At 42.3% G+C, this 24,858-nt stretch overlaps 1 protein-coding gene and 1 long non-coding RNA gene across 19 annotated transcripts in view; both read right to left on the reverse strand.

The window, feature by feature from the left end:
• WNK1 (WNK lysine deficient protein kinase 1) overlaps window positions 1–16,140 on the reverse strand; it is a 96,966-nt gene extending 80,826 nt beyond the window's left edge. For all 18 annotated transcript variants that reach the window (XR_015803636.1, XR_015803635.1, XR_015803634.1 and 15 more), the window contains exon 1: window positions 15,352–16,140. Coding sequence is in view for 15 of the 18 variants with exons in the window: in XM_014869992.2 (XP_014725478.2) it covers window positions 15,352–16,125 (774 nt within the window). In the remaining 3 variants the exon portion in view is untranslated. The remainder of the gene's footprint in view (window positions 1–15,351) is intronic.
• Window positions 16,141–18,473: 2,333 nt separating this feature from the next.
• Window positions 18,474–22,155, reverse strand: LOC148223514 (uncharacterized). The gene is made up of 2 exons (XR_015803637.1): window positions 21,877–22,155; window positions 18,474–19,326 (listed from the first exon to the last, which is right to left on the reverse strand). It is a non-coding gene; the product is annotated as an uncharacterized LOC148223514 (long non-coding RNA).
• Window positions 22,156–24,858: the final 2,703 nt, after the last annotated feature.

The raw sequence follows: 24,858 nt of genomic DNA on the forward strand, positions 1-24,858 counted from the left end.
CAGAGGGGCTGCAAAAGTAAGCAAGGTATCTCCTCATATCACTTCACCCAAGGAAGTCCCCAGAACAACTTCCCTCAGGCAGCTTCACCTCACTGCATCCGGTGCTTGGATTTCCAGTTACTCAGCATGAGAGCTCATCCCTCTAACACTTCTAGAATCGAGTTACTGAAAAGACCTAACAGCAACTATTGCTTCACTTGCAGATCCTTTTCTGAGTAAAAACAGAAAACTACTGATGCACTTAGTTTGCCTCTTCTGAAGCCCAGCACTCCAAACACAGCATGTGAAGCTCTGTGCTTTGAACCACTCTTTAGTAACTCCAAAAGGTGTTTTTCTATCCAAAGCTCCACAGCTGCAACATCCAGACTGGATCCATGAGTGATCCAGAGGGACAAGTTCACTGCTTAGGAGAAGAAAAGATGAAACAGTAAGGTAGGAGACTGGACATCTCACATGTCCTTGACCCTCAGAATCAAAGAAAATCACACTTGATGTCCACAACCCATAAGGCACAACAGTCTAATGTTGCCCAAATCAGTAATAACTGGAAAATGGCTGCAGTGCCTCTCAAGTCTACTGGGAAGCCTTTTTCTGTCCTTCAGTTTATTCTGCATCCCTTTTTTCGGGGAAACCAGCATACTTGTCATGGAATAATCAGCTGGTTCCCTATAGTTAACTTACACAACATCATTAGTGCTAATAAGACACTGAATTAGAAATAGTTACAAAGCAGATAAACCAAGATTTCTCGTTCAAACTTTTTTTTCTTTCCACAGATGCTACAGCAGGAATTGCTAGGAACATAGAAGAAAACAAAAATCATGACAAGGATTTCAACAGGAAAAGGATAGAAAACAAACAAACAAAAAAAAAACCATCAAAACCAGAGTGTGATTATTTGGAGTTCCCAAGTTATACCATCACCAGTCACGGTCCTATAGGATTCTCTGGGCTAATGTGGGACATGTGACTGTACCGCCACCATTCAGGAAGAACTAAAAATCTAACAAGGCAACAGCCACAGATGCCTACAATAAAGTGAAACTAAACTGATAAAAAGGGAAATTAATTCAGCTCTGTTTCCCCAATAAGACAGTCAACCCCTCTTATCTTTGATGAATGTGTCCCAGGATGTGCCAAAGTGCACAGCACCACGACCCTTGATCTCTGCTTGACACAAGTCATCATTCAAGGCTCAAGATATTTTGCTATCCCAGTATGGGCAACAAACTGTTCAAACCCCACAAAACACAGCCAGGCCAACTGCTGTACTTGGTGCTTCTGAGAGCACACACTGATGAGTCCCAGATTCTCAAACTGTAAACCTGACACACAACTACAAAATGACCACTCACATGAGGTTCCAAATGAGAGACTTTTGCTGTCACCAAAGCAAGAGATCACATGCCAATATACAGCTGAAAAAACCACCAACATTTATCAGAATATAAACTATACCAGACAAGCTATTTAATAGAAAGTCAGAGAACAGGGAAAACTGAAGTCCCTCATGATTTTGAAGCAGAGGTCCACACACTTTTTAAGAAGTGTATGTATCTCCACAAACACCAGCAATCTGTCAAAGGAAAGCATGCTCTCCATTCCCAGCATCTAGGCCAACTGCATGGATTCAAACACAGGATGAGTTTTCCACTGAGGAAGGCATGAACTTCAAAGGCCACAAAATCCTCGTTAAAAAACTCCAGCACAGCTTCAGCCTCTTTAACTTCCACTAGACTCCCCAAACCTGTAGAGCTGCAATCACTTGTTCTAGAGTGGCTGCATTCTATTGGGCTTCTATTGCAGAGGCACTGCATTAGTGAATTCCAGCTGGAAACCATTTCTGAAACATAATGTACTGGGAATCAAAAGTGAAATCTATGCAGCAACTCTACCAATGTTTTGGGGTTTTTTTTTCTGGTGGGTTGTTTCAAGGGGTTATTTCTTGAAACCCTGCAGAGACTAGGAGCTAGCAGTGTGGTCAATTGCATTTATTGTTGTCTAAAAGCATAGATATGAAAGATGTCTTAGCTACCCCTTTGAACAAGAAGGCTTTTCAGAGCAACAGGCACAATTCCTCTCAAGGTTTGAGAAACAGGTGGTTTCACTAAATCACGTTCAATTTCTTCATTTGTTTATGGTTTTGAATAGTCTGTAGTTACTGCAAATTTTTGTTTCTTTTCTAATTCAGGTTCAGTCCCATGCACTGCAGTCTTCATTAGTCAAGAAGTACAATCTTGCTTTAAAATAATTTTCTGCAGAGGAGCTATTTTAAGTTAATGACCATGCCCATTCTCCCATTAAAGTGTTTTCTCAGCCATGGACTTAGCACTCAACATTTTTTTTATGGCACTTTGTTTCACATTATGCTCAGTAGCCCATGCAGCACATGACATTTTGTAACCAAATAGCCAATGGCCATTGGCAGACTTCCCCACCCCTCCTTTCTCAATATCCTTGGAACAAATAGGCTTATTTGCACAAAAAACCCTCTGCAACCTGCAAAATCATGTTAACCCCCTTAATAATCTGTGTCAAGCAGATTTATTACAACTTTCATTACACTCAATTCATTGCTAGCCAGAATCACACAGGTACCTCAGCTTTTCTGCCAGAAATACGTATTGAAACATAGATTGAGGATTATCAACTGGCCAAAAGACAGGGGTGATATTCTGGATAAATCTTCTTACCTAGTAAAACTAGAAAAGGAAAGGAGACTTAGAATTCAGAGCAATCCTTTAACAACTTTAGAAACAGCGTCAGTACAATGCAGGATCAGTGGATGAAACATTTTCATCAGCCTAGGAAGACTTCTGTAATACTCTTGAAAAAAATTATAACTTGGTCTGAAAAAAAGGATTTTTTATTTAAATTAAATGGTTCGCCTTCATTCTTTCTTCTCGAATTAGATCTTTGACTATTTCTAACACTTTCATGGGACATCTTTATTTCAAATTGGAGTAATGGTCCTCTAAACAAACAATTTGGTCACCAACTTGTGATCCCAGTGACTCCTGATAAACTCACAGCTGTTGGACTGAATATTTATACATGAAATAACTGATGTATTTCCATCTGGTCTTTATGACAAAAGGATGACTATATAAAATGGCAAATCACTACTGCTTCCAAACAAAACTTGGGGAAGAGGAAAGGGAAACTGCTGAGCTGGACTGCCCTTGACCCATGACAGACAACTCAGCTGTCACTTATGTTTTGGTCATTTGAGTAGCTGCAGAAAGTATATCTGAAATGAGACACCCTATTCAACTGAAGCTCAATCTCGTCTATGGATTTTTTTCCCTTCCTGGAAAGAAATTTGGCTTGGGAAGGGGGAAGGGAGAAGGCAAGAGTATAAAGCAAATTCCCAAGAGAACAGTAAGCACATTTCCATGGATAGGATTGACTTACCAGCTGGAAAATCTAAGTTTGGATGAGGCAGTTCCAGGAGTCAAAGCTTAGATGCAGGTTTTAAACATTCTCATTTTTACATAGGGTAGCTGACACAGATAACAAAATCTGCTTCATTCCAATGAGGAGAAGCAAGAAGAGGGGGAAGGGGGAGAAAATAAAATCCTTGTTTTGCCAGATGGCTTATACTGGGACCACAGGAGGATTCAGGAAGGCCAAGGTTAGAAAATAAAACAAAAAATTACATTGGCAATGACTGATACACTGTTTTGCTGGAGTGGGGAGGAATGAGGATATTTCCTGAACAGGTAAGAAGCAAGAACAATTACCATTCCCACACAGGAACAAGAGAAACAAAAGACACCATTTCCCTGAATATTATTGCCAGAGAAGATAAGGACAGAAGTCAAAGGGAAAGTGGAAAATAGCTCTACATCATCAACCAACTCATTCTTTCCATTCTAAATACCAATGCCAACTTCCTCAGATTTCATACCCCTCTTAAGTGACAAATTATACTTAAAACATCCCTACATTCACAGCCTGCTGCTTTTTAACTGCAGTCATCCACCCCGACTTAGTTAACGCTTATCAGTTGCGTCATTACCTGGTAGTTATCAGCTCTTTATTTAAGGTAGTTGCACTCCTTTAAATTGTACAGTTACCCAAACCATGTGGTTTGTTGCAAAAAGTTATCAAGACCAGAAGTTGAGCAATACAGAGTTTTGGACATGCTACAGCAGCAAAATCACACATCACAAGCATACTTCAGAAATTCGCTATTATCTTATAAGCTGCCACATTAGAAGCCACAACTGTTTTCTGACAGAGGTCAAACCACTGCAGAACTGCAGCAAAGCAAACCTTCAGCTCACCAATTCAGAACACAAACCAGCAATTTGCAGTAATAGTAAATAACAGAGCCTTCCACAAAAGAATTTTGGGAATTATTTTGCTGATGTTGAAAGTACAGCCAGCTACTTTAACACAGCTGATCCCGGCTTACTTCCTTTGGTTAGCCCAACCTAATCTAAAGCTACTTAAGCTTTCTTCACAAAACTGAACCATTTCTGTGCTTCACCATAATCACTGTTTGCACTAGTGTTAGTTTTCCTGTATTCCAAACCCATTTCCAATTCATAACCCTATCACTCGTATGGTTTAAAATCTAAGGATGCCTTCTCCCAGAGGCCAACAAACAACAGATTTTTTACAGTACACGTGTATCAAGCAGAAACCATTTATAGCTTGGGTACACTGGGAATTTTTACGAAATCTCTAGGTTTGGAGCAGACTATAAAATCTTTCTCACTCTTGTTCAACACTACACTTCAGACCAATTCAACTATGTATCTGAGAAAACTGACCCAGAAAACCTTCCAGAGCAGTTAGTCATCTACCCACTAACTAGGCCACAGATGCTGGTTTGGGATAGATGTCTCTCCAATTCCAAAATAAATTCTTTCAAACACTTAAATTATGGTCACAAAGTTTTTCAAAGACAAAATGTGCACATTCACAATCTACTACAAAATACCAAAAAACCCACAACAAATAGCAACAAAATGCTCAACTTTACAGGCAGCTGGGCTTATGGAGCTCAAAGCCTGAATGCTTCCATAAAATGATTTTACCTGCTCATTAAAGTTACACAAATATTTAATCTGTAAAGAAAACACAAACTGACGCATATCCACAGTATGTAGCTTACTCAGTAAGGTATTACTAATCTAAGATTATAAAGGGAAGCACTTGGGCAAAAAGCAGGCAAGAAATCCACATACTTCAGTACAAGTATTAAAATTATACTTTTATGAACTAGAAATAGGAAGACTCAGAATCAATTCGTAGTTTTAGACTTGCCTAAAACTTCAAAATGTCATGTATATCCTAAGAAACAAGGTCTTTTTACCGTTCCTCACCTTTGTATTATAAATGCTTTTTTACTATCCAAGTTGGTTGGAAAAAAAACACTTAAGTCAACACTAAAAACAGATTTCAGACTCTCCAACACCAATAAATCAAACTTCAGTTCTGCTAGGTTTTCTGTGATTCACCCAACTTGCAGAAATAAGATTCCATACTGGATGGGAGGAAGAACACTGCTTTTTTTGAACCACAGTCCCAAGATAAAAATCAAGGCACCTGACTGTTTTTCCTATCTGAAGTGTTATCATACACACTTAGTCATGTTCAGTTGCACTGAAACGCTGGAAGGAAACCTGAGTATTAAAGACAATTTGTGACAGATCTTCATGTATAGAACACACACAATACACTGGGGTGCTACAGCATTTAAGTCTTGAGCAGCAACCTTGAGGGCCTCACTTTTTTTTTTTGTTCCTGAGGGTAAATACTGAACCTCTCAGATATGTTCAGGCTTGTATAAAGAGATCAGCAAAAGAAATCATACCATCACCTTAACTGGCTCACAGTTGCCATCAAGAGGCAAAACATTTCAAATTCAAGCAACCTGTGCAATTCACCACCACCCCTCCAGGCACAAATAACCTAAAATACATTTCTGCTTTTGAGACTGCAGAAAGAAGCTCAAGCTGCACATAAAGGAAGTAGAGAAAGCCACAGGAAGAAAAAAAAAATGCTAAAACTAAACTTCTAGTCTTATTTTTGTATCAGACACGTCTGTTATTTCTCCCTTTCAGCATATTCTTCCTGGCAAACCAAATGACTGACTAAGCCCCAAATCAAGATAAAGACAAATAAAAAGCCTGCCCTCAAAGGGCATTTGATATACTGTCAATCTCTACTTGTCTACATCCAGAGGGGGCAATATTTAAAAAAAAAAAAAAAAAAAAATCCATCACTTCTCAGACAGTATTTCTTACAGTAGGATATTAATCTGAATGGACTGCTTCAAGAACTCTGACTCAAGTTTAGCCTCATAAAAACATTTTCAATTTAAGGAGGACTTGTAGACTGTGTTCAAATTAGCTGTAACAAAGCACATTAACTTAGCATCTTGCATTTTTACATAGACAGATAACTTACATTTCCCAAATGAAAGCATACCATAAGCAGCTGCACAAAGATCAAGACAAAACAAAAATAGTTCTATATTGCAAAATATTGGCTAGAATAGAAGTCTCATTTAAGAGAGGCAAATTTGACAACAGACATGGTAACATTTTGCAACATTTAAGCAAAACGTGGTACCAGTTCAGAAATTGCCATTAACAGATGCATATTACAAACATACATAGATTTGCAGATCCTTAAAATAATCAGCCTGGATTGTTGAAGCTTTTAACAGTAATATTTGGGGGTTATTGTTTGCATGTCATTAGTCTATCCCAGGATAGAAGCAGTCAAAATACATTCAGACTGGGGTCACAAACTTGCCACCAACAATCAGCATAGGAGAAGCAAATCACAGGTTACCCTAAGAGAGGAAAACGTCCAAGGCAAGCTGGGTTTAAAACTGAGTAGTTTTAAACTATCATGAGACTACATTAACTGGCCAAACCAGACAACATGGCTGTTGGTATCAGCTTTGTACTATCTTCCACTTAGCTCAGCAAAGCCGTTTCAGATCTGCCCCAGTTACATCAGAGACTGGTATTCCTCTTCTTTTCAAATTCTACTAAACGGTGGCATTAAACTCGCAATTGCGTAATTGTTTTTTTCCATCTTGACCTTTCTGCTTTCTGCTGCCAGCCCCAAGCCTGCTATCAGAACCCACTATCTTCAACTCCTGATGCAATGAAACCAGAAGTGGCTGAAACATGCAGATGAAAGGGATGATCCCGAACAGCTAAATCGAAACAATACAACTCCTACCTCATGCAGGAGGTCTCACAAAGCTTATTTTCCACACTTCCTGCTATCTTCCTGTAGCAGGACAAGAGCAGCTCAACAGGGACCTACTGAAAGGTTCTATCAGTGACTGCTTGTCTAACAAAGGCAACAGGATCAGAACCACTCTGGCCTATGGCTCCAAACACAACTTGTTATGTGGATACTATCAGAGTCTCCAAAGCTTCCTCTTTGTTTTTTAATCTTACCGGGAACATCTGAGGAGCCCTGCTACTCACTTGCAAAATTAGAAGACTCGAAATGCACCGCAGTGATCCTGTCCTGAGAACAGAGACTCCACAGAAGAGCTGCCCATAGATTCCCAATAGATGAACCAGGTGATTTCAGAACCATGTTCTGGGGCACACAGATCATGAAAAAAAATGGCACCACCTATATTTAAACACATTTATTCTGGTGTCATTGCCACATCATTTTGAAAGCTCATAGATACTTTAGTTACAAGGCCATCAAGTATACAACATCCTTTGTAAAGGATTTCTAGAGTCTAAGTGCACAGGCAGCATTCCCAAAGATTCTGCTTAGACCTAAAATGACAAATTCAAATGTAGCAGCATGTCTCTGTGTGATTTAGAATGAGCTATCACTGTAAAAACTGCTTGCTGCTTTAGATACATATTAATATTCACAGAGCTTCTAGAAGGCTATAACAACATAACACTACCAGTCCAATTTTTATCAGGCTGCCATTTACTTTGCCAAAAAATCACCTGAGAGCATGCTAAATTATTTGTGAGTCAGGCAAAGTAAAGCAGTGCTGCTTGGAATTCCCCAGGCAAATCTTGAAGCGCTTCAGACTAATCTGGATACATGCACAGTACCTGCCATCACCAGGTGAAAATGACAAGTGGGATGAAGTTCAGAAGTATGAACTGAATCTGAATTTTGGTGACTGCATTCCACCCATTACTTTATTCAGACTCTTTAGAAAAAAAAAGATTTTCCGACACCTGTGATGAACTTGCTGCATGGATCTCCTTTTGGGTTAAGAGGACAGCATAGCACAAAACATTATTAGCACAAAGTTTGTCCTCTGCAGCAAGGAGTCCAGGGGTATTCTGCAGGTTGTGCCCACAAGACAAGACACGAGCGAGCTCCCTGTCTCAAACACGACCTCCAGAGGCACAGATTCAATCCTAATCACCTCTCCACTTTCCCCAGCTCTCCCAAAGGGAATAAGGGCAACCAAAACCACACATTGAGAAGTGTTGATATGACAATTTGCAAATATACTGAGGAAACTGGAAATAGAGTAGAAAGAAGGATATCTGTAGTATCTTGACCAAAAAGATTCTAACGCTGTTTAAGATTCAATACACACCCTAAATGATTCTCAAAATGACCTACAAGACACTGCTTAGGGAATGTAAGCAGCTTCCACAAAAATACTTATGAAGCCACTATAAAAACTGAGTCTTGTTCATTTGGACAAAAATTTAAATAAAAGATTTTAAAATATATACAGATGGTTCATGTTAGATAAAAGCCTTCAACTACTCCAAGAAATCAATTTTCAGCATGACAAATCCTGCTATTTAGAATACAAACTGTTCCAAGTGTACTGGAAGAGCATTTTTCCATGTGTGGTGTACACACATCACGATCTAGTTAAAACCACAGTATTATGTGAAGTTCCAAGAGTCAAAACCAATAACTTCCTACTATCTGCTATTAAAAATTAATACCAACAACAACAAAACCCACAAACACATGCTAAGTCAACAGAAAGTCTTATGTCCAGCTGCAGGAGCACTATAAGTTTACATGATATTTATTATCTTTCTTATCATTTAAATATTACATCCATAGACTGACAATCTAAGCAGAAAAACACTCAACTTTCATTTCAACTTAACCACAATTTGAAAGAACCAATTAGTAATCTCAAAAAAAGGTAGGCAATCATTACAGGAAATGCATGACAGGAAGCATCAAGACTGCCACTGCTTAGCATCAGCTTTGTCACATCCAGGATGGAGAACCCGGGTGTCAGTCAGAGCTGTGATGTTTAACGAGCTTCTGCATGAAACAAAACCAACAGAGACAAAACAAGAAGAACATGTGGCCCAGAGGGATGTTGCTAACCAAAAGGTATTGAAAACTGCACTGCATCCATGGAGACTACCACAGATCTATTACTGCTTGTTTTATTTATTACTCTGCTCCACAGCTCTCAAAGGACTCTATACAGAATGTCTCCAGGGAGCTTTTATCAGGTGGGGTTTTTTTCCCCTTACAAAGAAAGATTATAGACCTGGTAGTTTTCCTCAGCCCTCCAAAGTTTTGTTATGAAGCTAAGTGTTTTAAACCACAACAGCCCAAAACAAATCTCATTTAAGAGATTTAATTCTGCACCTCTCAAACCCACACAAACTGACAAACAAGAGCCTGTTTATTTCCATAAGAAGTGCTGCATTTTCACAAAGTATTTATCAGATTATATTTATTGCCTCACAACCAGCCAGTTACAAATTGAACCACAGCCATCTTCAAAAGTGATATCCCTTTGAGGTAAGATTATTTTCCTAAGCAGAGGTCTCCTAACAGCTGCAGCTCCAGAATGTACTTCAAAAGCTGCCTTCTTTCTCTCAGGGTCACCTTTGTCAAGTCTGAGGGAGCCTGATCACTGTTTATACTTCTGCAGGTAATTAGTCTGGCTCCTTTCCCATGTCATTTATCAAGATGTCAATTGTATCAATTACAGCACAAACACTCAAGAATATGGCTGGGTTTTCATCTTTAGCTAAAGAAGAAGCTTTCACATCAGAGATTTGAAGCCAGTGAGTACCAGTAATTTGTTCTGCCCTATGACATAAAAAACCAGCAAAAATTTAGACTTTACTGCACAAAACTTCCAATTCTCTGCATATGCACATTTGGAAATCCAGCATCCTAAAAGTGCCATAAGCTCATTGTACACTTACAGCTTGGAAGATTTTACTTTTGGTAGTTTGGAATTTGTAGAGCTGAAAACAGAAGAGATAGTAAGGACAGCATGATGTTGACAGATTGTCACATACCTTGATTAATTTACATTTGTGACAAGGATGCAGCTGGCCCAGAATCAGTCACAAACAGGAGGCACATAACTGTGCTCACAAACTAGCAAAGCATTATAAACACTGATGAGAGGTACAGGGTAGGCATGGGAGCCAGCTTACTGCATTAGACTCGGACTTGATCTTACAGTAAAAGTTTCATAAAACGTATCTTTAAATAACCAGAATTAAAACAGTCAGAGTTTTCAAAGAATGCATATTTGTTTCAGGATATTGACTATTTCTCCAGAACTAACAGAATGTAATAGTTTTCCAACAGTGCTTGACAAATGAATTCCAGGTCCACACTCCCCAGCTTCCTCTCACTGCAGAAAGGTCTAGATCTGGTTTTCCATTTTGCTTTAATGTAGCTACATGATTGTGCATCAGAGCCAGCATCTTTGTAGTAAGGACTCCTAGTGAGCAATATGCAACCAGCTTTTTAAAAAGCAAAAAAAAAAAAAAAAAAAGACTACAGGATGCCACAGTTATGTGATATAAGACCTTTTTTGGTTGTCAAGACTTGAATGTGCAACTTCTGAAACATCCTCAGCTCTGCTAGTCCAGAAAGAATAGAGAATTTCAAGAATTATACATTGACTTCAGCAAGCTGATATTTATCATGGTAAGTCTGCACTGCAGTCTATACTCCAGAGTACAGAAACTGCATTCCATTGTTGTCTGTTGAGCTAAAAATCACCATTAAATACAGCTTTAAGACTACGAGATAAAGATAGGCATCTTTAAATCTGAAGTGTCAATAAAAGTGAAGCTATACATCACATCCAAGCTACTTCCTGCACTGTGAGTTTTAAGTTAACCTTATTAGACTCAAAAAAATTCTGACAGATGGAAATATTATTTAGTACCTCGCTGTTTCCTGCTACAAAGTGTCAGTTGCATTATCACTTTTACCAGAGTGCACTATGGAATCTCATAGTTCACATCCAGTTCTGGCATTGTGCTTGTTCCCAGCTGGTTTTTCATTGCTATTTCCTATGTAAGAAAAATCCATTTGTAAGCTGGAGTGCTTGTACACTACACTTGGTTTGTAGTTAGACATCTGCTAGAGAACTGCACACGTGTAACCTACACCAATTTATTACTCAGATGATTTATAACTGAAGGTAACCAAATTCAGTCAGCTTTCCCTCAAAGCACTAATGAGTACAACAAACTTTGTGCAGCACTTCCACCTGTCCAACTCATTTCTTACCCCTGCAGGCTCTGTGTTGCTTGGGGAGAGTCCTCCAGTTCCTTTTCCATCCCTCAGCAGCTCACGTGTTAAGCAGAATAACCTGACACCACACTGAAGCCAGAGTAAGAAGGGCAAAGCAATGTACCAGCAAGGAGGTACATTCATGAACTGTGGGTCCTTTCTGTCAGAGAACACAGGGGACAGGAGGGACACAGCTCACACCAGACATGCAGTGCACACCTTTTAGCAGGAGTGCATTTCCAGCCAATGCAAATACATTCATAATATCAGGTCATAGATCATGCTTCCTTGAAGAGAACACACTGCCCAAATGAAAAGTCTCCAAATGCCTCCAAATACACAGTTCAAAAGAGCCCAAGTTACCTCCACATCATCAAGCATGTTCCTATTTGAAAAGTTACTAATTTGAATAACCCAGAGCAATAATTCCAGACAGAAGATTTTGCAGTCCAGCAAGTGACTGCACCAATCTGTACTGTTCCGTGAATCAGCAGTTAAATTACAGTCTTGATTTAAAACCACTCACACAGGGACTCAGAGGGATGACACAATAGCACTAAGATTTGGCTTTTGTAGCCAACTGTGTGACTTGCTACCTCTGCCATATGAGTATTACTTAGCAAACTTAAAGCATCAGGGGAAGGGATCACATTTTAGCCACAACATTACCTGAACTGCACAGAGGTGACAAACCCACTGCTCAAACATAATTTAGAAAGACCACTTTTGTCAACATCTACCTACTTAGAATCCCTTTAATTAGTAACCCTAACTACTATTTTAGTCAATTTATGAGATGTGCTAATGACAACAGCAGGAGGCACACTTGACTCAGAATAACTAGATCTCAGATGAATACATACAAAGGGAATAAAAGTATTTGAAGGCCAACAGTACACCAACAATTTCCTTGCAGCAACTGAAGCTGAGCACTGGCACCAAGCAGTAGCTGCTGAGCTCTTCATAGCTCCACTACATGCACAGCAGGGCAGGTATTTCACATTTAAACACCTGCACACAATATTTTAAAGTAGGTTCAGTTACAATTTACTTCATATGGACAAGTCAAAAAGTAAACTAGGATAGTCCATCAGTCACACTTGTGTTGGGTTTTTGTTACATTCAACAAAATTGACTCATCTTCCACAGATCCAGAAAAAATAAAGAGTCTTGGCCAGGACCTTAGATTGCTGGAGATACTGAGAACATCACTGGCTCACCCAGTGAATTTCAGCTCTTCCCCCTTCCACTTCCTCCACAGTTCAATTTATCAAGCAGAAGGGGCAATTTAATTACAAGGCAATTCAAGAGCCTTGAGGACATGAGCAATATCCTCCACAGTTTCACTAGCTTGGGAACACAAGCTGCATTTCATAAACAGCATCTAAACTTCCTTTGAAAGGAAGTATAGTCATAGTCTCAGGTTTTGATCTTCACTGATACAGAGCACATACATAAAAATTAGGCATAGTTGCATTACTCAGAATTAAAAAGTCATTCTGCCAGACACCAACACAAAATCTTCAGTAGTGCTGTTTAGAAGACTCTGGGGACGTGGGACACCTCAGATGCCTGCACTTGCTAGCCGGAATATACAGAAACACTGCTATTGCTGAGGAACACTATTTCAAGACAATTAAAAGTAACCATCAGTTAGTTATGGTTACTGTAACACAGCATGGAAAAAAAAGTCATTCACATTTCTCTAATAAAATAATTATGATTTGAAGGTTCACCAATCATTTTGGTACAAATCAAGCATAACAAATATCAACTCATCAACAATTACATTTTCCTCTATAAGAGGATATATCCACCATCCCAATAAATAGCAAATTTCTTCTTTTCTTTCTAGTCACAAACAATATAACAGGACTTAATCTTAAAATATTATACTAGCTGTAGAGTCTAGGTCCTTCAGCAAATACTTGTAACAGCTATAAAATGTACATTCCTGTTTTAAACTTGTCACTTTGTACTGTCTTACTGAGAGGAAAAATACAGCCTTTGGAATGAGGTTTAACTTCACTCACAAGGCACTCCTGCAATGCAGTTCCCCTCTGAGCAATACATCAAGTATTTCCCCCTTGCAAATATTTTCATTCATGCTTTTTTGCAACTTGTCAATTTTAATACTACTCATGAAATTCACCAATCAACTGAAAGCCCAGCAACTTTATGACCATTTATAACAATGCCCTTTAAAAATGAGCTTCTTTATTAAATTCCTTCAAAGATGGTGCTTCTTCAGTTTGTCCACGTGGTACTGATGATGATGAAGACACTTCAAAAGGCAACATTAGTGAAAAGCAGCTGATGCCAAGCTGACATTAGTTTCTGATCAGTAAGTGTGAAGATTAAAACAGTCTTCAGAGATTAAAATCACAGAACTCAAAAAATGAAAATATTAAAATTTCAAATAAAAGTCATATAATGTTGACAGGTTATTAATCTCCTCAAATTGCACAAGTGAAGCTTCAGCAGAGCCCAACACTTGATCATTTCACTTTTAATTGAAAATCAATGCTGAAACAGACCACCACAGCAAGTATGTAGCTAGCTTAGAGGAGCTGAAGGGTCACAGAGAAAACTGGAAGCTTTCTTCCACAGTTAGTAAACACAGAACAATGGCAATAACATAATGAACCAAGACATTGCTAGAACGCTTGAGCAACCACCCAAAAGCAAATATGGATACAAATTAAGAACTCTTTTAATGAATTCCCTCAGCTTGACTAGAACAGATATACAAGTGCTTTTGAGAAAGTTCTGGTGCAATCAATCATTTGTGAGCCACTGACTGCTTAAAAACCCTACAAAGACATTTGGGATTTTCACCCAATGCTCTTTTGTCTGCCCTAAATTGGACAGGAACACAGTAATAAAGACATACTACATGCGCCCTTCTATGAATTGCACCAAAACCCAACACTGAAAAACAAACACTAAACCTTTTAACTTAACTGTGAGGCTTTGAAAACAAACCAGCACACCAGGTATTTGTTCCTGGTACTCCAAGCTCTTCCCACTTTTTACAGGTTGCTGCACAGCAACTTGCGTCTGTTATACAAGCTCTGACTCGCACGGAACTAAGGGTGCTCCTGCCATCCTTAAGACTCCGACACAACTCCGACTCTGCTCAGCCTAGAAACTTGTTAAAAGAGCAGCGTCTTAGTCCAGTTTAATCCACCAGTCATCTAGAAAGGCTAAACTTCAGGGCGTTTTCTAAAGCTCTGGAAAGAGGATAATTTATTTCCCCGTCCCTGTTAACAAGTATGAACCCTGGAAGTTGGAATGAAAAATACAGCTTTGCAAAACTAAATGGTGTGATACGCTACATGATTTGTGTATATTCTAGAGTTCTCTATCGCACGAGAATCCACTGCCATTATGAAATGTCTGTGAAATTAATGTTTTCACACTTTTTCCTAAGAAAAACACCTAAACAAATTCTGAAACACTAAGGTAGCTCAAGTCGACATTCACTTACACATCTTCCCTCATCCTCCCTGAAGCTGCACACAAGTGATTTTACAATCCTCCGAGCTACCTTTTGGAGGCGTAAAATACCAGACAGTATACGGAACAGAACTGTAGCACGTTTTGTGATGATAAAGCTAAAAGACTCTTCAGAGAGCACAGTATTTAAAATAATTAAAAGGCAAACCGACTCTACAGAAAGGATGCACCTTTCTTCCAAAGGATTGCCTCAGGCAAGGTCTGCAGTTCCTTACGAATTAAGCAGACCTCGAGCTGATGGGTTTTACCCCCTTCAAGCACAATGACTAGCACCTGGGAGAGTGACTGTGCCGTGATAATTCCCATTTTTTTATTTATTTATTTTACCTGTAGCTCGCACCAGGCAACTTCCACAGTGGTTTCAGTATCCAATCCTTTATACACAGTTTTGAAAGAGCCTCTTCCAATCTCGATGTCAAACTTCAGGAAGCGCCCATCCGGGGAGATGCCCACTGCCTTGGTCTCAAGCTCTTCGATGTCTTCCTGCTGCGTTCTCCGCTCCTCAAATTCCCGGCTGGCAGCTGACAGGCTGCCAGCGGCACTGGTAGGGGGTAGCGCAGTTGCCTCATCTCCCTCCTCCTCCTCCTTGGGCAGCAGCGGGGCGGCATCCTTGGCGGCTGGGGGCTCCTCGGCAGTCTGTCCTTCCAGGGGGAGAGGGGCGGGGGGCGGCGGCCGCGAGTCGACCTCGGCGACGGTGACAGGGGCGTAAGGGGTCCGGCCGGCGCCCTCGGGAGGGAACACCGAGGGAGCCGCGCTGCCTCCCGAGACAGGGGCCGAGGGCGCTGCAGGCTGCAAGCTGGGCAGCTCCAAGGCCGTGGCGTTGGAGTCGCAGATTACGCTCCGGCGGAAGAAGCGGTGCTCAGTGGCTGCCGCCCCTCGGCTGTCCTTGTCCATGGTGTGGCGGCGCCGCCGGTACTCCTCACTGCGGCCTCCGTTCCCCGGTCCGCCGCCCGCTCCACCGGCGCCGGAGGCTCCGTGCTCGGCGGCTCCCAGCTTGTCTCCGACGGAGCTGTCCGAGCTGGAACCATTCTTGGGCGGCGGCGGAGGCGGCACCAGGAAGCGCGGGCTCGGGGGGCCGCTGCCGGCGGCGTCCCCCGACATGGTGCCCCGGGGGAGCGCGGCTGTGGCGAGGCGGCGGCGGGAGGCGAGAGAAGGGCCGGTCACTGAGCGGGGAGCGCGCCCGGCCGCGGCTGCCGTTGCAGCTGCAACAGAGGAGGGTCCCAAGGGCTCCTCGCGGCGGAGCTGGGAGGCTGGGCCGGCGGGGTGGATCCCCGGTCAGCGTCTGCATCCATCCTGCAGCGGGGAGCCGGGCAGCGGGGCCGACATGGAGCACCGGGAGCGCTGGGTTGGAATGGGGGACAGCGAGGGAAGAGAAAGCCCGAGCACCGGGGAGGCCCCCGAGCCGGGGGGACGCCGGTGCTTCGCCGCTGCAGTTACTGCCGGCGATGGGAGAGCGAGCGGGGCCGGCCCGGGGAGGGGAGGGGAAGGAAAGGGGCCGGGACGCGAGGAGGGAGCGGGGCGCAGGCCCGCACGCCAAGAAAGCCGCCGCGCTCAGTCACTCGCTCCAAGCAGCAGAGGCCCGGGCAGGCCCAGGGCAGGGAAAGGGGTCCGGGGGGCTCAGCCCCGCCTCACCGGGGCGCCCATAGCGGCCGCGGCCTCTCCACCGCCCGGCAGGCGCAGCCACCGCCCGCGCGGCCGGGCCGCGCTCTCTCCAACAGCCGCGGCCGCCTCGCGCGGAGCCGGAAACCCTTCTCCTCTTCTTCTTCTCCTGCTACTGCTGCCCGCGGCCCACAGCTGCCGTGGCCCACAGCCGCCGCTCCCCCGGGCCACTGCCGAGCCGAGTCCGGGTGGCGCCCGGCGGGCAGGACGGAGCGCGGCCGCCCGGCGACGCCTCGGCGCTAAATGGCGACGGCGGGAGCCCGAACCGACACACGGGCCGGGGGGGAGGAGGGGCCGCGCCGCCGGCCACGCCCCGCCCGAGCCCGGGCCGCGCATCGTCCCCTCCCCCCCCGCCGCCGAGGGGAGGTGGCCGCTCCCGCCGCGCGCGGGGCACCATGGGAGCGGTAGTTTCCAGCGCCCGAGTCGCATCGGGTGCCGCCCGTGGATTCCCCAGGAATGGGAGGAAGGGAGGGAAAGGAGTGACAAAGGAGGATCCCGGTGTGCATCCAGGGTCAGGGGGCCCATCTGTTCTGGGGATGCTCGTCCTGCTTGCACTGCTCCTTTCTTCAAGTCCTGTGTTATACCCATATGTTAAATATTTTGAATGCATGTATTTATTTAGATAATGTCTATAAGTAGATAAATGTATTTCACAGAATATCCCGAGTTGGAAAGGACAAAGATCACCGAGTGCAGCTCCTGGCCCTGCACAGGACACCCCAACAATCACACCGTGTGCCCGAGAGCGTTGTCCAAACTCTCCTTGAGCTCTGGCAGGCTGTGCTGTGACCGCTGCCCTGGGGAGCTGTTCCAGTGCCCAGCCACCCTCTGGGGGAAAAACCTTTTCCTGATATCCAACCTAAACCTGCCCTGGCACAGCTCCAGGCCATTCCCTCGGGTCCTGTCACAGGTTACCAGACAGATCAGTGCCTGCTGCTTCACATCCCTTGGTGAAGAAGTTGCAGACAGCAATGAAGTCATGTTTTCAAACAGCCTCTAAAATTTTTTAAAATCATGGGCAACAATGGCTCCATGTAGCTGAGTACTGTCTGAACAAGTGGCAGTTTGGGTTTTTCCTCCATTTGGGCCATTTGAAGAGGCACTAAGTGGCCAAGCAACCTGAAATGCAATTAACTGCTCTGCAAATGTCATGAATCAAAAGAAAGAGAATTTGCAGCCTCTGCCCTTAACACGAGTGTTATCTTGTGGCCACTACAGTCATGCTTGTGGCTGCTGTAGCTGAACCCAGGCTCTACAAAACCCAGGCTGTGCAGCAGCCAGAGCCCACGTGAACCCTGACATGAATTGGGAACTTTCAGGTTAACAAAGCTTTGGCAAAGACGAGTCATCTGAATTATTTATATCATGTTCCTCTTTTGTATCAATAAACCAAAACCAAGCACTTTCCTTCTTACGGCAGCAGTCTTTTGAAGTCAACTGGCATGTACTGAGGAAGGAGTAAATGATTCTGTACCATGACTTTCAGGCAGCTACAACGCAAAAATTTCATTGAGGAAGAAAAAGAAAGTTAAGAAAATTCCCTGAGCAAGAAATATTCCCAGCAAACACACTGTTGTTTTAAATACTTTTTCTTAAAGTGACTTTTAAACCAGCAGTTTAGAGGAAGTTGTGTGCTGCTGATGTGAGGCCTTAACTCCTTCTGCAAAAAGCAGCACAAGTGGCTCTTTCAGAGCTCCACAGCTCCCAGCCACAAATCATCAACCTGGGCAATTCCCAAGTGCTTGTGTTCCTCTCAAATAAAATTTGACACAGTAATCACCAGACTGCTGTTTTCCTTCTGTACATCCTTCTGTCCCACTTTTTAGCCTTTGCAACAACAAACAAAATAATGGTACGGTTCTGCACAAAGAAACAAGCGTTTTGTTGTACAACTCCACAGTAAAGATTTCTGCGTGGCTTCAGTCTTCTAGGGCTTGACAACATGGATTTAGTTTGTGTATTCAATGCCACTTGAACTGCATTGGCACCGAGGGTAGACACGCTCCAAACCAACGCTGGGCTGAACGGGATAATTTGATTAGCAGCAGAGTGGCTGGATCGAAAGTGATTAACTCATAATTCAATAACTCAATCTGCCTCATCCCTGCAGCTCCTGTGACCGAGAGCAGGGTTCAGAGTGGCTGCAAGTATTCGTGGACGGCTCTGGGCAGCAGCAAGACAATTCATTTGTAGCAGCAGCAGGTGTATCCATGCTGTTTATACTGTTTAAAAGCAGTAGGACACAGTAGCAGGGCTCCAGCAGAACCTCTCCTGTAGCCCCTTCTCACCCAAATGCCTTTCACCCATCCTCCTTAAATATATTTTCCCTCGGTTAATTAAGCGAAAAGCTTCGCAAGAAAAAGGACTGCAGCATAGCCACAGGGGGCCCGAGGCGGTCTTCGACTAAAAACAAAAAAAAAAACCAAAAAAAAAAAGGTGGTAATTATGTAAAAAGGCACCTCCCCGGTGTCTGATCCAGCACATTCCTCAGCACTCCTGAAATTCAGGGAGGCTGAACACCCGGCTCCTCTCACTGGCTCCTCTTCTGGGCAGAGGTAGGCAGAGCAATCATCTTGGCAGGAAAAAAAAGAGCTGAGCAGCTGACCTGGAGGTGGGAATGATGGATTTTTGTCTTCTTTGGCTCTGAAAGAAAAAAAAAAAAAAAAAAGAAGTGGTATGATATTGGCAATTATATTTTATGTGGGTGTTGATTTAATTTTGTCATTCTAAAAAAAGATGAATGTAATAAAGAGTGTGGGCTTGCTTTCCCTTCAATTTTATTTCTTTTAATCTGTAAAACTCTGTTTAGGCTAAATGGAAAATTTCAGTGTTGCAGCAAGATTTAATAAGCCTGAAGTAAATTCTATATGTATTCTATGTTTAGAAGCAATTAATTAAAATAGTTTCAGTGCCAGAGCTCCTTAACCAATTAAAAATAGGTTTTTTTACCTTTTGCTGTAAGAAAAATCCACAGAAAGAAGGAGCCTGACTACACTTGAGAAATTGCAGGCAAAGAGACTAAAACGATCTTTTGATTTAATCCAAAGGGCTTACACTTGATATCATAAAAATATCTTTCTTTCAAGCCTTTTATAGTTACAATCATCTTGGTTGGAACAATAATAGTTTAGAAAATTACTTTGAATGAAGTGTGATTTAGAAGTTGACTGAATCAAAATTTTCTTCAGTTTTGCTTTCTCCGGTGAAATTTCATCCCTTGTTGGCATCCATGACCTGTCCATGTGACAAAGCCTTAATGGGAAGCAGCTATTCTCTATTTTCTCTTATGCAATACATTATGCAATACAGGAGGCTATGCCATAATTTTGATGCATGTGATTTTATTCCATAACCTAAGTGCTCTTCAAAGCAAACTCCTCATCTCAGTTTTATTGCCCATTACCAGATTGCAGCTACAGTGCCATATTAAAACAGTGACAATACAAGTTTTCCTAAAACAGTTTCTTCCTTTTCCTTGACGTTTCTTAAATCTAGGCCTCTGCCACGGTGTTCACTTTTGTTTCTTAAAGCTGAAAGTAAGTGAAATAAAATATTTCAAGACCTCATGCTTGAGAAATGAGAGTTTAACTTGCCAGATATTCTGTTTTCCTTTGTTTTTTCCCCTAGCAAGTCAAAGTTAATTGGAAACTCAATCTAAAACCTTCCATTTCTTTTATTTTAAGTGAGGTTTTGTACTTGTAAGTAGCTCTGGAGTTTGGGGTGGTTATGAAATCGCAGTACCCATCTCTAGGACTTATAGGTAGTTTAACTCTTCAAGCTCTGTAGTAGGTGGTCCATAGATGGTGTTGGATGGTGAGTCCTGGCCAAACCTCTGAACCTGGCTGCTCTCTCCACAAGCAGGAACCATGGGAATTGGAAAGAGGAAGAACTCTTACAGGGCTTAAAACCAAACATCCCTCTTTGTGCTCTCCTGGCTTACAGAGTCTGAAAGCTCTACAGGAACACAGGCCCACACTATGGCCAAAACACCTGAGAAAAGTCTGAGCTGTGGCTGAAGGAATAGTGAAAGAGGCAGACAGACTGTATGAGAAAAATCCAGGAATGATGAATGACGTGACATTTCTTATTTATTGCCTGAGAAAATATCAACAGCCCTACACCATAAAATTGGAGCAGAGCATGTGCTTCTTCATCAGATTGAAACATACATTTCCCTTTTATCCACCCATCCACCCTCATTCTAGCTACTAGAATAGAAAACAAAACTCTTTTTCTTTCCCTTTTTTCACTGTTCTCTTGAGCTACATGAACAAATGGATTCCAGGCACGCAAAAGTAAACCAGTGAGAGAAGAGGCAGAGAGATGTATCACTGGTTAGTTACCTGTGCTTTTGAAGGAACAAAGCACAACTTTCCACTATATTAGCAACCAATTTGAGTCTAGATTTCATTGTAGGCTGTGCTGCTGACTCCCTGTTGATTGTAGCTAATCTATCATTGTGTTTATTATTAGCATATTTATCTATGTACATTCGCCAGACAGAATCCATTCAGATAAATTTGAACAACAAGAACATGATAGAAGAACATTTAAAATAACTCAAAGGCTGAATTTTATCAGAGATGAGATTCAGTTATTGTTCATCTCATGTATATTTTAAACTATATCAAGCCATAATGGCAGTTGCTGTGACCAAATTCAATGCCTGTTCTACTGGGAGCACAGGAAAAGCATGGCTCACTTCTTTCTTCGTCATCTTCGTGGCCATTCTTGTGATGTTTCCTTATATAACGAGTTTATGGAGTAGTCAAACAGTGAGTAAGTGTTGTGGAAGCAGAGATATTTGCTGAAATCAGCGTCATGTTCTTCCTTTTTTCGTGTCTTTAGTCAATTGCTCAGGATGCCTCATCTATCTTTTCTCTCTCTGAGGCTTTAGGGAATTCTGTGCTTCACAGCAGTGTCATAACACTTCTAAAGCAAGTACAGAGGCAGGGGCACTGCTTTAATGAAGAGGAGCTGTTTGATGGAGGTGGGTGGAGGGAAGTGTGAAGAAGATGGTGATGCTGGGTTTGCAGCATCAAACCTGCAAACTGAGTGACTGATGCTGTGCAGCAGTCAGCCTGCCCTGCTTTCTGCTCACCACTCACAAGCTGATGAAAATCAATCACTCTCACAGCATGTCCAGTCCTGCTCGTCTCTACATCAAAGCACAAAAATAAAAATACTACTCACTTCAGTCAAAGCAGGAGCAGGCTCACATCCAGCATAATGAACTTCCTCATGTCCTTCAAAAGCATAGTCTGGTCCAAATGCAAAACATTAGTCTGCTCTGGTGCCATTTCTGCCAGATCCAGTACTGGATGATGCTTGCCATTTCTGAAATGTGTTGGACATTCCCAAAGGATGATGAGTGTTCTCCATGGCCATTGGCACTGGGGAGAGTGAGAGCACTCACCCTTCACAGTGGGGCTCAACACCTTGCAGAATGGAGCCCCTGGCAAGGCAGGATTCCTGAAGGGAAAAAGGAACATGTGATCATTTGGCTGAAAAGAGCAATAAAAACCTGGAGTAGCCTCCTCAGACCACTTCTCTCCTTGCCAAGTAGTCAGTGTGAGGAGTGATTGGCAAGTTGTGCATGTTACAGAGCTGTTCACTTCCAGCTTGGGCAGCTGGCTCCTCTTGCAGCCTGCCAGGACCAGGAGCAGAGGCACAAAGCTGGAACTTAACACGTGCTGGCAACCCACAGCTAAGGCATGGCTTTGTCAGGAGTGAAAGGCTTTACTGACAACATAAGCACACTGCTATTAAAACTGGCAAAGTTCTGTACCTGAATGACCCCTGCTCCACACGTGCAAAGTTTTCCCACTCATGTAGTTTCAGTGGTGTAATTATAATCCGATGAAAAAATATCCAGGGTAAACAAGCTCTTGGGGGCCACTGCCAGATGACACAGGTCACAGCAGCTCTCAGGTTGCTCAAATCTTTGTCCAAGACTGGAAAGAGAATCAGGGAGCTGCAGCTGCCTTGCAGATAGCACTGGATCTTCTGCTGTGCTTGATCTTAAGTGAAACACTCCAAGGAATCTACTTGATGTTTCTCAGAGACCTTGGGAGGCTGATGAGTGTCCTAAGGCTCCAGGTGAGAAGGGAGAGGTGATCTGAGTGTATTTGATAACTGGAAAAGCTCTTTGTTTCCTTTTCGTGCTTGTGGTACTACCATGTCCAAATAGTTACAAATAGTTAATGTCACAAACAGTTAATGACTGACTCTATCCCAAAACATCAGCCTCTCCAAAATGAGATACACAACAACTCATCAAGTAGCCTCAAATACAGCAGAATGGAAATCAATAGTTCAACTGCCTCTAAGATACTTTTGACAACATTTTGTCGTATTTCAATTACATACGTGTGTGTGTATGAGACACCTCTGCTTTAATGTCTTTCTCTGACAAACAGCTTGCCCAATTTATCTGCCTCTGATACCAACACGGTTCTGCAGTTTCGATCCTGAAACAACAGTCTTTTTAAATGTTTCTGTTTAATATTCTCGTTTTCTGAAAACAACTTCCCCTTCTCGTCCATGAACTATTTACTGCCACTGATGGCTGGAAAGCAAAGACATTGCCTTCTGGGGACACAAGAAAGTGTGTTTTACATCACAGACTATGAGGTGCAGTAGGATCAATGTCTTTCTGCTCAGACAGCTCCTCGACTGCCCTAGGCAGGGAGGACAAAGCCAGGTATGTTTAGATACAGTCATGGCTGCAAAACTTGCAGAGTTTGCAGCACAAGCTACACTAAGATAAGGTAGACAGATTTTCTATGGTGCTGGCAGTATAAAGGACAAATTATTAAAACTTTTGGACGAGTGAGTAATTCCCTGTAAGTTCACTCCATCCACTTTGGGATGCAGTGCTTAACTTCCCTGGGAGCCTGGAACCTGAACCACAAGCTGTTTACTCCCAGCACCTTCTTCTTCCCCATCAGTAGCTTCTCCACTGTGCTGGATGCAGGCACACAAACGTGCATTTTGGGCACCCAAATCTGCAAACACTACAGCTGGGAAACAGTACTTATTCCTAGGAACATTGACATTTTACATTGCACACAGCAGTAAGTGTCTGGAGGATCAGGCTATAATGATTATGTGATTTACAGGTACATCACTTCAGGTTCAAAACAATGCTGGTCATAGAAAGGCAAATAATTTGGGTCTATCTTAGAGTAGTAAAAATTCCCCACATCAAACACCAGTACCTAAAATCAGATCGACAAACAAGTGACAGAGACTACACAACAATCATTACAAGGTTTGCCAGGATTTTCCAGCAGAAAGAAATATAGCTCCATTCATTAGGACTTCTAATATCACAGTGACTAAATTATTTTTTAAAAACATCTTGCATTACAGGGAATATTCAATCTCAGGGGAAACAAACAGTCTCTGAGCAGCTTACACTTTTGGCAGCAGCCCAAGATAGCATGAGGCACAAATCACACAAATGCCTGAGTTTGTGTAAATTCTGTGCTCAACATCTGCATGAGCTTTCCTCCTAACAGTACAAAAATTATAGTGCAGTTTGTTTCTTTGTCCAAAATTCAAATGTCAATGATGCTATTAGATGCATCAGAAAAATTATGACTGTGCCTTGGATCTGAATCTTTTGTATCTCCTCCCTCTACCAGATATGTAACACCCCATGTGACTGATCATGTATTGACAGTCAGTTAAAACCAACAAAAATCAACAAAAAGAAGGCCAATCACTATGCTGTGATTTACCTAGCTTAAGGGACTAATTTCTGTTAATTTAATTACATTAATTTAAAAGGCCTAATTTCTGTTAAAATGTCGGTGTTAATGCCGTACAGAAGGTATTGAGGACTAGAAATGTGATTATTTGGGCATTACAACAGTCTATAAATATTTAAAGCATTAAACCCCAGAGAAGGTTAATGTAACACAGGAAAGTAACATTAGAACTACTGGGGTGAATTGTTGAATGGAAAAATGAACAAGTCTGAATATATTTGAATGTGAAATAATGTCCCAATAAGACAAAGCTGATACTCTATTACTTGACAATGTTTCAGTGACAATCCCTGAAGAGCATTCAAAATCTACTGTGTTAAAACATGCAAAATGAGAGATGCTTTAGAACATGAAACTGATTACTTATGCAAACTGCTATAAACAGAACTCATCATCCTGA

This window comes from Sturnus vulgaris, chromosome 5 (assembly GCF_052056855.1).
Source record: "Sturnus vulgaris isolate bStuVul1 chromosome 5, bStuVul1.hap1, whole genome shotgun sequence".
Lineage (NCBI taxonomy): Eukaryota > Metazoa > Chordata > Aves > Passeriformes > Sturnidae > Sturnus > Sturnus vulgaris.